Below are 14,703 nucleotides of genomic sequence, written 5' to 3'. Positions count from 1 at the left end.
GTACCCAAAGGACCATCCCTCAGCCCGACACTGTTCAAGGACTACATGGCACCCCTCGCCCATGTCGCCCAACTGCACAACCTCAAAATCTCCTACGCCGACGACACCCAGCTGATCCTCTCCCTCACCAAGGACCCCCTCACCGCCAAAACCAATCTACAGGATGGAATGAAAGCCGTCGCCGAGTGGATGAAGATCAGCTGTCTGAAGCTGAACTCAAACAAGACAGAGGTCCTCATCCTTGGCTCCACCCCCTCGGCCTGGGACGACTCCTGGTGGCCGTCTGCACTAGGAGCAGCACCAACACCCACCGACCACGCACGCAACCTGGGGTTTATCCTCGATTTAACGCTCTCCATGACCAAGCAAGTCAACGCCGTCTCGTCCTCCTGCTTCAACACCCTCTGCATGTTCTGCAAGATCTACAGGTGGAGCCCCACCGAAACAAGAAGAACGGTCACCCAGACCCTCTTCAGCAGCAGATTGGACTACGGAAACGCCCTTTGCACAGGAGCCTCGGCCAAACTCCTGGAACGACTACAACACATACAGAACACTCTGCTCGCCTGATCCTCGACATCCCGTGCCACAGCCACATCACACCACACCTGAGAGACCTGCAATGGCTTCCTGTCAGCAAGAGGATCACCTTCAAGCTCCTTACCCACGCACACAAGGCGCTCCACAACACCGGACCGGCATAAAGACGACTCACCTTCTACACCACGAACCGACAGATCCGCTCCGCCGACCTCGCCCTCGCCACCGTCCCCCGCATCCAAAGAGCAACCACTGGCGGCAGATCGTTCTCCCACCTCGCCGCCAAGACCTGGAACACCCTCCCCATACTCCTACGGCAGACCTAGGACCTATTAACCTTCAGGAGGCTTCTCAAGACCTGACTTTTCGAGCAGTAGCAGCACCTCCCCCCAGCGCCTTGAGACCCTCACGGGTGAGTAGTGCGCTCTACAAATGTTGATTGATTGAAGTAAGTTTCCTGTCAAACGAGACAGATACAATATTCTTCCAGGGAACAGCAGGATTTATATTCTAGTAACCTTTCCGTCAGAGTAATACTCTCAGCTGCTACTAACTCAATTAGCAAGATTAGCAGCCAACAATGTTTTCAGTTTTTCTGCTGAGGGAAAAGGGGCACCAGTTGGATTATTCCATAATACCTTAATTCCCATGTCAGTCAGTGTTTTATTTTTATTTTTTGGAGACAGACGATATTACGGGATCGATCCGCCTCCATAATATCCTTTAGGGCTGTGGCATAGTGGACCAACTCAGGTGTAGACCACAGCCTATGCCAGTATAATATTGACAGAGTCTTACTTTGTTGGCTACCGCCTTTTCTGCCTAAATCTAACATCACTGGTTTTAAGGGAGTACTTTGTGGAAGACGTGCCACGTTCCTCACTAACTTGTTCTCCGCACTAGTGAGGATGGATGTATTCAAAAAGCCCCATAATTCTAAGCCATAAAGAACTGAGCCAAGTACCTTAGCATCATAGATTTGCACGACTGGGCTGACAGGTTTGGAAAAAGAACTATTAAACTCTTAACTAATGCACCGGTAATTTGTCCATGTTTGAGGGCCATTATTTTCACTTGTGGATTTCCAGGACATGTTCGAGACCAGAGTGACACCCAAATAGCTGAAGACCTCGGTTCTCTGAAGGAACATACCACCCAGCCTTATGCTGACCGTGAAAGATATATGCTGCTTGAACGTCATGTACTTTGTCTTAGCGGTGTTAATTACAAGGTACAAGACCAAGCAACATTCCTCAAAATGAATCACACTTGCTGTAACCTACTAGGGGATTTTGAGATTAGTAGTGTATCATACGCTAACATTAAAATGGGGATTCTTGAGCCAGTCAAAGACGGGGCGTCAGTAGAGAGGCAAGATAGAAACTGGACAATGCTGTTTAGAAATCATGAAAATAGCATAGGGGCCAGGACACAACCTTGGTGTACCCCTTTGCCAATGGGAAAGCGATCAGTTAGTTTGCCCTGAGTGTCCCACTGCACCTGGGCGAAATTGTCTTCGTTCAGTCGATTTATCATAGATAGAAAGTCCTGAAGCATACTCATTTCACGCAGAACCAGTCATAACTACTTGTGTGCAACCAAGTCAAAGGCAGACTTGAGGTCGACAAAGGCAGCATATATGCTGCCTTTGCCAATAAATACCGTCCGCCAGTAAAAAAGCAAGACGGGAAAAACCTGGTTGATGGTACAGACTTATTTGTGGATTCCTGCCTGAACAGATGAAAGGATATTATCAGAGAGCCATTTTTGAGTTTTAGCCAATACAGGGCATGGAAAGACTTTTTGCACTGAGTCTAATAGAATGATTGGCCTCTACTTTCCTGGCAGGGATTTATCACTTTAAAAATATAGGGATTAGCTATGCGACCCACAAAGAATCTGGTATTGGGGCTCCGCGCACTATGGCATTTGCCAATACTAGAATGTAACTTGACCAGCTATCTGTACCCTGCTGGAATAAGTCAGCAGGGATACTGTCTGGGCTGGACGCTCTACCCCCGCAACTGCGTCTAGAGCAGCTAAGACATCAGCTATCTCGAATAATAGTTCTGTCAGGGCAGAAGGGAAGATGTCAGTCTGATCATACTGCTCTGCCACCCCAGAGTATAAAATCGAAGAGTGGGCGATCCATGTATCGGGGGCAATGTAGCAATGCCTTTCTTGGGGGGGGGGGGGGGGGGGGGGGGGGGAAGGGGGGATATTATCAACTTCTGCTCCACTTTACTAAGGACCAGAAGGTCACTGAGTCTTTAGCGGAACAAGCCATTTCGAGCTCCATCTCTCATCGCCCCACTTTCTTTTGGCCTGGGCCTGGCTGAATTTATAGAATTTCCTTGCTAGATGGATATGCGATAGATCTTTGACTTTTATAGCCGCTGTTAGTGACTTGCGTACTTGGCTGCATTATTTGCTGGACCAATTTTTCTGGACAGGGAGAAGCTTACAATTTGATGTTGAGGAAATTAAGTATGATTTAATTTTCTTAAATAGCTTGTTGTGCAAATCTGTCAATGTCCTTTGATACCCAGCGCTTTGTGGACATAAGCTAATCTCAAATAGGGTGGATAATACATCCTCTTTTATGGCAAGCTATGTGTTCGCACTATCGACAATCTGGGACCATTTGACGATTTGACGTGCTGCATGTCGTTAGTCAGTTGCAAGTCCTAGTTGAAGAGGAGGAGAGGGGATTGGCTAATCTTTTAGCGCTAAAAGATTCCAAGGCGAGGCACAATGGGTTGTGGTCACTCTCCTGCCTTTCTGTATTGATCAGGTTTTTAAGAAGGGACCATAACTTCATATTCAATAAAAGGTAAATAAATGAGACTGAAGTGATAGCTATTGCTATATGTGTTTGCTCCTCCCTTGTGGGATTTAGATCTTTCATTGACCGCACTAAGCCACCAAATGAGGGACAATGCCTCGAGATGTAGCACTGCTTCAGTCCATTGATGTAGGGCTGGCAATTCTTAATTGTGGGATGCCCCACATCCTGTCCTCCTTCAGGGTTTAATTAATGTCTTCAGTGTCCAAGGCCTCAAAGGTAGAATTGAAATTCCCTGCAATTATTAGCTGGGAGTTGCCATGGAAGTTTCCTAAATTCGTCAGTATTAATCCAGGAGTGTGACGGTCTTAGACTTTAATCCGTTCCTCATCCCTCTTGCACAAACATTATAAATATCGCGGTTGATGGAGGGGCTTACCACCAGACGATTCGCCATGTTGTCAGGGCACCTAATGTAAAGATAGAAATTCTACAGCCTATGGCTTGCTTAATCCACATGGTCAGTCCTCCCACCGACCGACACAAAGTTTAAGTAACCAGGCTTGAATAATGGGTCAGCAGACCAAGTTTCCTGGAACAAACAAATGTTGAATAAATTGATAAAGGTGTTCCAGGCTGGTGATCTGAGTCCAGCTATGTTCCATGAAATCAGGGACATCAGGGGTTTTGGTCTGGGGAAGGGTCAAAGTTTGATGGATGTTAACAGTGGCTCGACGGTCTGTGTCATTACATATGCCCGTTTGGCCACTGGCTGTCAAGTCCACGCCAGAGGTGCGCTTATCTATCAGTAAAATATACGTGCTGAAATCGCTAGTAGTAAAAACAGAGTCTGTCAGGAGGCGGCATCAGTGGTTGTTAGTCTTTATCCGGAGTTGGTGACCCTGCATTGACTGAGGCAAGTGGGGGATTTGTGTCAGGTTGGATTGTGGGCTGTGGGAGACTATATTTGAGGTGTATGTTTGTGCTGATCAGGTGTAAGTTTCAGGCATTGAAAGCCACTAAATTGTCTACTAGATCCCTCTGGCTGACTATTAATTTGATGCTATCCAACTGGGAGACTTGTTGTGGGTGCCTTCAGGCCACCCGAATATCCTCTTATTATCGACAGGTATCCTCTCACCTGGCGAATCCAATGGGTGCATTTGTTTATCAGCAGTTCCTCGTCTACTTTGTACGTGGATGGTAGGGGTTTTGGAACATTAATCAAGAATATGGATTAGCTGTGATCTGAGGCTGGTAACTCCGGATAACATGAAAGGTTTTGCCTGGGGATAAGAGGGTGCAACGGCAGATGCCAGATACCACAAGGCAGCCTAATTAACTGGGGTAGTGCCTGTAATGTACTCAGTGGTCTAACATGTCTGGGGCTGTGTTATGATCGAACATACCCATTCATCTAGATTTTTCTGGGTGAAGGGTCGCTACAGCAAAGGGTTGAAGATGACCCAGGCTCCTGGCCTCTATGTTATTTGACTTCCCAAGAGACGACTGATTCTTCTCTGCGTGAGTAGAGCCAGACAACTTGTTAACAGGAGAAGAGGTACTCTCAAATACGAGGTTTAGCGTGATAAATAAACGTGTAGTGAATGCCTTTAGATCCCCAAACTATCCTCCAAGTTCCTTGACGTGCTGTGATAATTGGACTGTAACTCCAAATGGAGGTGGGGGTGTGGGAACAACCTCTGTAGCTGACTTTGTGTACACTGTGGTCTGCGGCAGTTCATAGAGGGGAGCTTAGCGATTACTACAGGGAAATTGAGGGGAGAGAAGTATGGTATTGAGTCTAATGTGACTAGGTTCTTCAGCACTTTTTGGGGTGATTTTGAAGTTGGCTTTATTTGATGGTCAATCAGATAAGTGACTACCAATTGAGTTAGACTTTTTCCCATTTGGATGCCTGCTCTATTTTGTCCTGCGGTTTCCCATTATAGTTTTTTGGGGGGATAGCCCCCGTGGAGGAATGAGGCTTGAGAGCAGGGGCCGATAAGAAGTACGACCTCCTCAATCAAGTTGTTGATTTCTTCGAGGGTGCTTACATCTGGTGTCTCTCAATTTTTGGTGTGTTTGGCAATACCCTGAGCCTGGTCCATAGCCTTTAATTTGTCCATGACACCAAATGCTAATCCCTTCTTGCCTGAAGGAAATGTATACAATAATATGAAGCAATGTCAACAATAACATAAAGTGCCTCCATCTCGAAGTCCAATGAAGCTAGTACAGAGTTGTGCAGAGTGAAGTGGGGTAGAGTGGCATAAAGTCGAGAAGAGTGAAGTGGAGAGGTGTGGAGTGGTGTAGAGTGGAGTGGTGTAGAGTGGAGTGGTGTAGAGTGGAGTGGTGTAGAGTGGAGTGGAGTAGAGTGGAGAGGTGTAGAGTGGAGAGGTGTAGAGTGGAGAGGTGTAGAGTGGAGAGGTGTAGAGTGGAGAGGTGTAGAGTGGAGAGGTGTAGAGTGGAGAGGTGTAGAGTGGAGAGGTGTAGAGTGGAGAGGTGTAGAGTGGAGAGGTGTAGAGTGGAGAGGTGTAGAGTGGAGAGGTGTAGAGTGGAGAGGTGTAGAGTGGAGAGGTGTAGAGGGGAGAGGTGTAGAGGGGAGAGGTGTAGAGGGGAGAGGTGTAGAGGGGAGAGGTGTAGAGGGGAGAGGTGTAGAGGGGAGAGGTGTAGAGGGGAGAGGTGTAGAGGGGAGAGGTGTAGAGGGGAGAGGTGTAGAGGGGAGAGGTGTAGAGGGGAGAGGTGTAGAGGGGAGAGGTGTAGAGGGGAGAGGTGTAGAGGGGAGAGGTGTAGAGGGGAGAGGTGTAGAGGGGAGAGGTGTAGAGGGGAGAGGTGTAAAGGGGAGTGGTGTAAAGGGGAGTGGTGTAAAGGGGAGTGGTGTAAAGGGGAGTGGTGTAAAGGGGAGTGGTGTAAAGGGGAGTGGTGTAAAGTGGCATAGAGTGGAGTAGGTAGGTGTAGGGTGGCATGGAGTGGCATGAAGTGGGGAGAGTGGCGTTTAGTATAGAAGCTTACAGTGGAGTAGAATAGAGTAGGGTGTTGTAGAGCAGTACAGTCAAAAATGCGTTTGAAAAAAGAACAAATGGAGAATCCAGCATGAGAACTGGAAACAGAGGTGTCTGTATGTGTATGGTAATAAGCACTATAAAAACTTACAAAAAAGATGTACATAAAAGTGAAGCAGTTAAAGAAATAGTAAATAGAAAGACTGGAGAAAGCAGCACAAGAAGTGTAAACAGAGGAAGTGAGATGAAAAAAATATGTGTATAGTGATAAGCAATATAAAAATATTTTTAAAAAGATGCATATAAAAAATGCAGCAGTGAAAAAAATAGTACCAGAATCACAGTGCAAGCAGTGGATGGACACTAATTAAGATGAAACAATCTGTGCTTGGTTCATACTCCACACAGAGAATAGCCTGGAACATTAGGAGGCAACTAAGTAGTGACAATAATGCTAAAAATGGTAAGCAATGGGCAATCTTCAAGCCCTTTACTTTAAACAATACCTCTCCCAGCGGACAGTTCAAGTGTTGCCGGCAGGCAAGGCCAAAAAAGCAATACCATAAATGCGATCAGTGGAAGGATACAAGTTAGCCAATCAAAAGGATCGTAAAGAAGCTATTTTTCAGGAGAGGGACAAACACAAGAAAATGAAGGCAAGCCATCGCATTAGAAACAAGCAAAAAAGAGTAGCAAAGCCAGCCAATGGTAAGCAATGGGCAGACTTGTACAAACACACTAAGCTCACAATAGGTATTTTGCAACTAGACAGTTTGCACTCTGTAGGCTTGATCTAAAGAGGAGTGTTGTAAGGGTACTTGAAATATCTTGCTATAAAGTCTTCAATATCAGTAACCGTTTTAAAACAGTTAAATGTGGGAAGCAATTTAATAGGACAGCTCAGTGAGTTAAGTGCTCATTATTGAAATGTTTGAGTGAGCCCGCGGAAAGACCAGTTCAGCCTTTCAACCTTTTGAGGTTAGTATAATGAGTAAAGTTTTGACTGAGTAACAATATATATAAAAACGCTCTGTGAAGAGCTATGGATAAAAAGTGTCAAACAAGTAACATTATTATTACTAATATTGTTTTTATAGAGGCTAGTATGCTGCAAAAATATGTTAAATCCTCCCGTGGCGCTTCATGTAGTAATCTCAACTGACCTCCGCTAGTGGAATTAGTTATACTGCTGCCAGGTACAACAGAGTCTTTGTTTTCTAGACTCCTGGATTAGAAGATATGGGAAATTAATAGCCTGAGGAGTAGAGTAGACATTAAAAATGTTGGAAGGCAAAATCTTTGGCCCAACACCAAAGAGATCAACAAATCTTGATTCACTTACATGGGGCCATTTGGAGGCAAATCGTGCTCCTTCTGGCACTGGATGCCATCTGAAAGTTGAACGGTGGGTTTTCCTCAACTTTGAAGTGTTAAGAGGCCCTAGGTGAGGTACTGCAAGACTGACTCGTAGAAGTGGGGCCTTCAACTAGAGTGCTTTTGAAGCAGTCTTCGAGGAAGGCAAAAAATGGTTTGCTGTGGATGGAGCTCGCTTTCTCGCATATGGAGGATTTTTGAGGGGGGGGGGACATTAGATTGAGAAGAGAGGGTTTGCAAGTGCAAACTGGGAATATCTGCCATACATACAATGATTGTGCAAACTAAAATCTGCTATACTGGTGTTTTAACTATTATGCTGCACATGCTAACTGGAACACTACAACATCACTTTATTCGGATTGTACTAATCTGGAATTTGTGTGAAAATGCTCTATAGCGAGATTGTACAGATGGATAACATGTACCGTGTGTTAACAAAGGACGATGTGCTACACTTGGAGCCTCTGATGCTGGGACCGTGCAAAGAGGGAACATTTGCTATACTGTCACTTTAAGAACAGGGAACAAATGTTATTTTGAGAATATCTTTAGCGGTGGGACTTTTCATCAACCTAAATACAAGTGTCTGTGGAATACTTCCTTTTGACAACGATAAGATCGTACTTACAAGCTGGTTCTCTAATTGTCTGATTCTGTCATCTTTTATCTTCGCTTCCGCTTTAAGCTGTCTGATCTCATTGAGCAGATCGTCAGCCTGAAGTAAAAACAACACAAAATAGGCAGTGTGTAGTAGAAACCTATACCAAGAGCTTGGAGTAGATGCAGATTAACGATCACAAACTCCCAGGAAATGTGGAAACAAAAAAATGCTTTCAAGTCCCACAACAAAAACATACATCAAATATCAAGGATTGTTCCTGAAACATGCACATAGGTGACAATACCACAAAACACACGTGGAAGGGCAGAGAGAGAGAGATTAGAATAAGAGGACAGAATGTACAATTTGAAGTTGATGGGTTTAATTAACTTTTTTTAATTGGTATATCATAACGGCACTTGGAAGATGGGTGTGTGTAAAAGTATGTGTATTTCATTCTGTCTGTGCAGAGGCCTGGCCTCCCCGATTAAAGGCGGATTCTCTCTCAATCACAGACGCCTACTTTTTTGCTGTGAACCCCCGAGCAACAGTCTACATCTTTATCACCTGGAGACTGATGCAAAGGAAAACAGAGCATAGAAGTCAAGGTAACATATCACAAAGAACCATTTGTTGTTTCATGTCCAATATTGAAAATCCAAAACTATGTATTTTTAAATCATATACAAGGGTGAAAAAATTAGGCAAATCTCCAGGGAATCACTGAGATGGACCATTACTGCTAAAGGAGCAATCTCAACATCCCCAACAAAGGCATTTTTCAATTCTCTGCAGCTAAGGAGTTTGTCCTCAGTTGCGTTGTCTGAAAAGGGGCCTTTTGGTCCAGAGTGAGAAAAACTGCCACAGAATCTGAGCTTCTGCAGCGTTATATCAATTTGGGGTCTTTCAGTGGACACACGTTCTGCATTACTGGTGTATGATGTGAAAGAATCCAACTTTTTTTTAAATATATTAAACAGTGCTGTTCATCATGTTTTAAAAAAATGTTTAAGTCCCTAAATAGGGAAATACTGAAAGTAACAAATTAAAAGAGAAAAAGACAAACCGGGTCATGTATTTTACTACATCGTGTTCTGCTGAATATTCTGAATATTTTTTTAAATAGAGCCTGAAAAGACTTTTTTTGTACGTGAAAAGTTGAAGGTTGAGCACTACTTGCCACCTTCAACTGACAATGGACACAATGGTAGGGAATTTTGTTTTATTATATTTGGAAAATGTTACCTACCGTGTAACCATCTGTTTGCAGCCTGTTCTTGTTCCGCATCTTCCCCCATCTAAATTTGGGGCCTGAAGTCAGTAACTTATGTCAAAGAAATTTAACTCACAAAATCTGCTGTGACTCCACTCTTGGTCCACAATATACCAGCACACAAGCTCCACCTCAGGTTGTTTACCGTTCTGCAGGCGAGTAGTGAATGTGGATACAGTGTTCAAGACAGTAGATGCAGTGTATAGTAAAGGGACTAAAATGGATTAGAAACATCTATGACAATCGCTGGCTTCCAGGGAATAGTGTGGGCATGTGTGAATCTAAAGTACTACATGCTATGAACAGTTGGTTACCTGGTAAGAAACATTTTCCATTCGTAGCTTGTGAGGCTTAAGATACACATGCCTTGCTTACATTATAAAGTGGTCCCTCTCCAAAGCGGTGCTTACATAGTAAATGCAGATATTTGAAAGACCGTTCTTAGGACTGATTGGCCAAATAACGCTTGCTGACGCACTAGGTCGTCAACATTCTACTGGCGCCAGAATCAGTGTCATTAGATTAGGATTAAATCATCGGTGGGCACCGGCAGCTCTGTAGTAACCGACTTCAGGACAGACGCAGAGTAAGGTCGCATTAACACGACCTGCGCCATCCTGGATACGGATCACTAGGCCCCATCTGCACTGACAGGAGCAGACTACGTTGAATCCGATGGGCCCACTTCTGACCCCGTGGGTCCGAAGTCTCAGCAGAGGGGTTGGCCAACTTCAATGCATGGTGCATGGCCTCGTAAAACTCTTATTTGAGCGGGGGTGGCTCCGTATCCCGGAAATAGAAGGAGGCGTGGAGTCGAACCTGGCTCCGGCTCTGCAGAACTGTGCCTAGAGCGTCAGTGTTCCTTACATTTTTCGTCGACAGACCACAGTCGAGGTGAAGATGAAGTCCGCTTGAACAACTTCTTCTTGTCCCTCTTCTTCGAGTCTCCAAAGGACCTTGAATGGGAGGAAGAACACTTGGGGCTCCAGGAGCAGTCCCACGACCTCCTCTTCTTCAATCGGGACCAGGATCTCCACAGAGGCTCGCTGGATGGTGTCGACTGTCGGGCCGCAAGGAGCTTCATTGCCTGCTCCTGCAAGGTTTTCGGGCCGTGGCCCGAAAGTCCGAGCACAACTTCGAGCAGTGGTCGCGCTCAAGACACCGAAGGCAAACGAGGCGGGGATTGGTAACCGACATGGCATGGTGACAGGCGCCCGCGGTTTCGAACCTATTTCCCTCGAAGACATCCTTCAACACACAATGGAAACAGCAACAGAGTTAATAAAATCCAAAAAACCTGTCAAAAAGGGACATGTAAATGCCTCTGTGCCGTATGCCAAAGTCGGGACAAGTTTAGTATTTACAATTTTCAACAATGGTTCGAGAGTAGGCTGTTTTATGCTCTTGAATATGGTTTGAAAGGTGAATTGGAACGAGGAAGATTTTGTTTTTAATGAGTTAAGATGTGTTAAGTGACCTCCCTTGTCATCCAACCAGCACCCTAAATATCTTGATTTGTTTCATATGGTCAGACAACAATTGTTTAGATACCAAGCATAGTATTTTTTTCGTTTTATCTGCTGAAAATCACATTATTCATTTTTTCGTAGTTTGTCGTCATTCCATTTGAGCTGTAATGATTGTGTAAAATATCAATTAGTTTTTGTAGCCCCATCAGTGTTTGGCTTAGAAGAACTACGCTGTCTGCATAAATGAGAGAAGTGTTATGTTGGTTCGCCAGTTTTGGCGCGTGACTGATTACGGAGTTTAAATGCGGGTATCAGATCACACAAACACATTAAAAAGAGCTGGAGCGAATACGCACCCATTTTTAACACTTTGTTCAATTTTTATCTTGTCAGAGACTACTGCATTACTTCCCAGTTTCACTCTGGTCCACGTGTCAGAATAAAGCAGCAGGTTGCAGCGGAGCAACGCTTCAGGAACTTGCAAAGATTTAAGCTTGGACCAGAGCAACTGTTGATTAAAATGGTCAAACGCCTTGCTATAATCTATAAAATAGCAGTAAAGTAGCTCACTTTTTTTAATCTGTTTTGCGACAAGCATCCTTATGGCCACAAGACTGTCAATAGTGCCTGAGAAAGGATTAAAGTCGTCTTGATTAGACAGTATCAGGTTGTTTGAACTTACTCATGCTTTTAAGTCCTCCAATAGAAGCAAGGCAAAATATTTGGCATCAGCTTCCAAGAGAGATATAAGACAATATCTATCAAGGCACACCACTGGAATCTTTTTTATAAATGGGGTGAAGAATCGAGACCTGCCAAGATGAAGGGATGGATTTGGTAATCATAAAAGTTTTTAACAGATTTTCCAGGGAGGAAGACCAAAACTCTGAATCATGTTTGAATACTGATGCAGGGATGTCATTGGGCCGGGGACTCTGTTGGCTCTGCTTTTCTGAATCAAGTTTACTATTCTTGCGGCCGTAAAAGTTATCGCATATTGGCGGCGTTGCTCTTCTGTTGCCACAGATTTTCCTTGCACAAATTTTTGCTTGCTGGAGCGGAGTTGTTGTTTGGAACATTTTGTTGAAACACAGTACAAAGAGTTGACATGTTTGATCCAATTTTCAAGGGTGGCTTTGTTTCTGTTTATATTGACTGTTTCTAGCCCCCTAGTGAGACTATTTCAACAGGCAAAAAAAGGCTCAGTCTGAAGTGCTTCCTCATACTTTTGTTTTGCTTGCCCATTTTTTTAAAATTTTTTATACTGTCTGCACAAGGTGTTAATTTTTGCGAGTGAGGAGGAATCGGACCATGATATAAGTGATCTTAACTTCTTGCCAATAGTTCTTTTCTGGGTCATGAGATCTTTTGTAAACCACAGTTTTGAGGAGGTGGGTCTGGAAGAGCTTATTATTAGCTTTGCTCGTTGACTGCTGACAAGAGCCAAAGATAGCCTTTGCACAAGGAGTTCCCAGTCATTGATTGTATAAGTTGAAGTACTATTCCGATTGGGAAACATTGCTTTTCAGATGCTATACTTTACAGCACTTCCAAACTCCACTTGACCCGTTTCCAGTTATGATGGCCATTGCTTGATCCGATGGAACTTAGGAAAGTGTGTGCTTTAATCCAATTTTTTACAGAGAAGATCTGAGACATGTGATAACTTTCCCTGTGCAAATAGATAGAGTATGAGTTGATGGCATTGAACAGCGTGACTGAGCAGAACGCGTAATGTAAAACAGCGGATATTTTCGGGGAGAAATTAGTAGGATCGAAAGGTTGTTCTTCCAGAAAGGACCGGTTTAGAGCTCACAAGGACAATCCCTCTAAGGCAGCTAGCAGAGTGCAACCAATAGGGTATATTCTTTGTGGCATTGTTACCTGCGGTGGAATCAGCCATTGGGAGTTGGCTGTTTTTTCTGGGATACCACGATAGGGACTGCAGAGCAGATTTAGATTGAAGTCTCCAGTCAGGAAAAGAAGGGCATTAGCATGACTACTATGCCTGTTGTCCGACATGAACTGCTCCAGCACCTTCTGATTTATCTTCCCCGAGGATACTGGATTAATGTACACATTTAGCAGAAAGAGTTAACACTTTGTGGAATTATAGCTCCAATTTTTTATCGCAACGGATAAAACATCTTTATGACTGGTGGTGCACTCAGACTGCAAAATCCCAGCAAGTTGTCAAGAAGATGGAAAGACCACTCATTGTGTGCCCCTTTGTATGCAATCTGTTGGCAGGAGAAACAAACTCACATTAACCTTCAATCGGTGTTTCCATATCGCACCAGGATTCCTGGATACATACAATGTTATAGGATGTTAAAAAATACATTGTGCCAGAGTCTGTTAGAATATTTTCCAGTTCTGCCAAAAGGAGACGAAAGACATGGTTAGTGACTTGTTCTCGATGCTTGGGTTTAGGTTAATATGAACTTTGGATATAAGTCAGCTTGATTGGGGCCTGGCTAAGGTGAAAGTGATCCATCCCCCAATCCTGGGGGACTGGGGATGGCTCACTGGGGTTTTTCTACTAATGGTGCGGCAGACTTGAGATGTCTACCTGCCTGATTGTGCGTGGATATGATTAATGACTGAAGTATGGTAGGCAGTATTGATTGAAGCAGTCCAGCTGCATTTCTTAAGAAGTAATGGTCTTTGAAACTGCTCAATGTCCAGTTGGCTGTGAGTTCTATCGTGGTTAAGTGAGGGCTGGCTGGAGGCTTGATCCTATTCCTTATTCAGAAAAGCGGTTGGATGCAGAGGCTTTGTAGGGAGGGTCATCAGTATTTCCAAATCTTCTAGGATTTCCCGATTTTCACAGATTGTATTAACTGCGGATTGGGTTGACCATGTCAATTCAGTGGCTTCCTTGTGCGCTAAAATATTTGAGGGTGTAAATTGTTTTGCAGCTAAACTGTTAATATTTATATGGTAGTGGTCTGGGTGTGAAGCCAAGAATTTAGCTATGTTACCCCAATTCCGAGTATCACTTACCTTGTGATATATACTCAGGGTCTCAGATTGTTGTTAAAGCTAAAGCATCTTGGGATATTTTATTATGTGACATTTCCATAACCGAAGGAGTAAACGTTTTTATCAATCCATGTATTTGTGTATTAGGTTTCCCTGTTCATAGATAAGGTGAAAAGGTGAGCTCAGGGACTCTCTTGGTTGAATGATGAGCTGAAGAATCTACGACTTTAGAGTATGGCATTGATGATGTAGAGGGGCTTGGCAAGTTGGTATTCATTACTCTCATTTAATCTGTCTTGACATGACTAAACACTGCTGGGGGTTGCATGCTCGAGTTAGCTATCGAGATAGTTTTATATTCATATAACCTTTCACTGCTCAGTGTTGCGTCACAGTGGACCTGCCATGAGATGTAGGAAGTGCCTATGTTGTGTGGATTTGTTACTGCTACAGGATTTGTTAATTAATCTTTTAGCTCTGATTTGAGTTGTGCACCCAATTAAAATATGTTTAACTTTTATTAGTTTGTCGCTTGAGCTACCGGTATTACAGTGCCTGCTTAAAGATGATAAAGGTTAAAGGGTTTGATGGAGCCTAGTTCCCAAATTTTTTGATGAGAGGTGAATAAACTCTGGGTTGGATTGTGCTTCTTGTACTACTGAAGGCAG

At 44.0% G+C, this 14,703-nt stretch overlaps 1 protein-coding gene across 13 annotated transcripts in view; it reads right to left on the bottom strand.

Annotated features, from left to right (window-relative positions):
* The window catches only part of CCSER2 (coiled-coil serine rich protein 2), a 574,371-nt gene that overhangs the window by 151,086 nt on the left and 408,582 nt on the right, over positions 1-14,703 (bottom strand). For 9 of the 13 annotated variants that reach the window (XM_085607239.1, XM_085607183.1, XM_085607201.1 and 6 more), the window contains one exon: positions 8,336-8,422. The exons of the other annotated variants lie outside the window; for them this stretch is intronic. In XM_085607239.1, coding sequence (XP_085463365.1) covers positions 8,336-8,422 — 87 coding nt within the window. The remainder of the gene's footprint in view (positions 1-8,335; positions 8,423-14,703) is intronic. 13 annotated transcript variants of the gene reach the window in all.

The sequence above is a fragment of the Triturus cristatus genome, chromosome 1_2 (genome assembly GCF_964204655.1).
Source record: "Triturus cristatus chromosome 1_2, aTriCri1.1, whole genome shotgun sequence".
NCBI lineage: Eukaryota > Metazoa > Chordata > Amphibia > Caudata > Salamandridae > Triturus > Triturus cristatus.
Note: the sequence above shows the minus strand (reverse complement) of the source record. Positions and strands in the feature narration are given on the sequence as shown.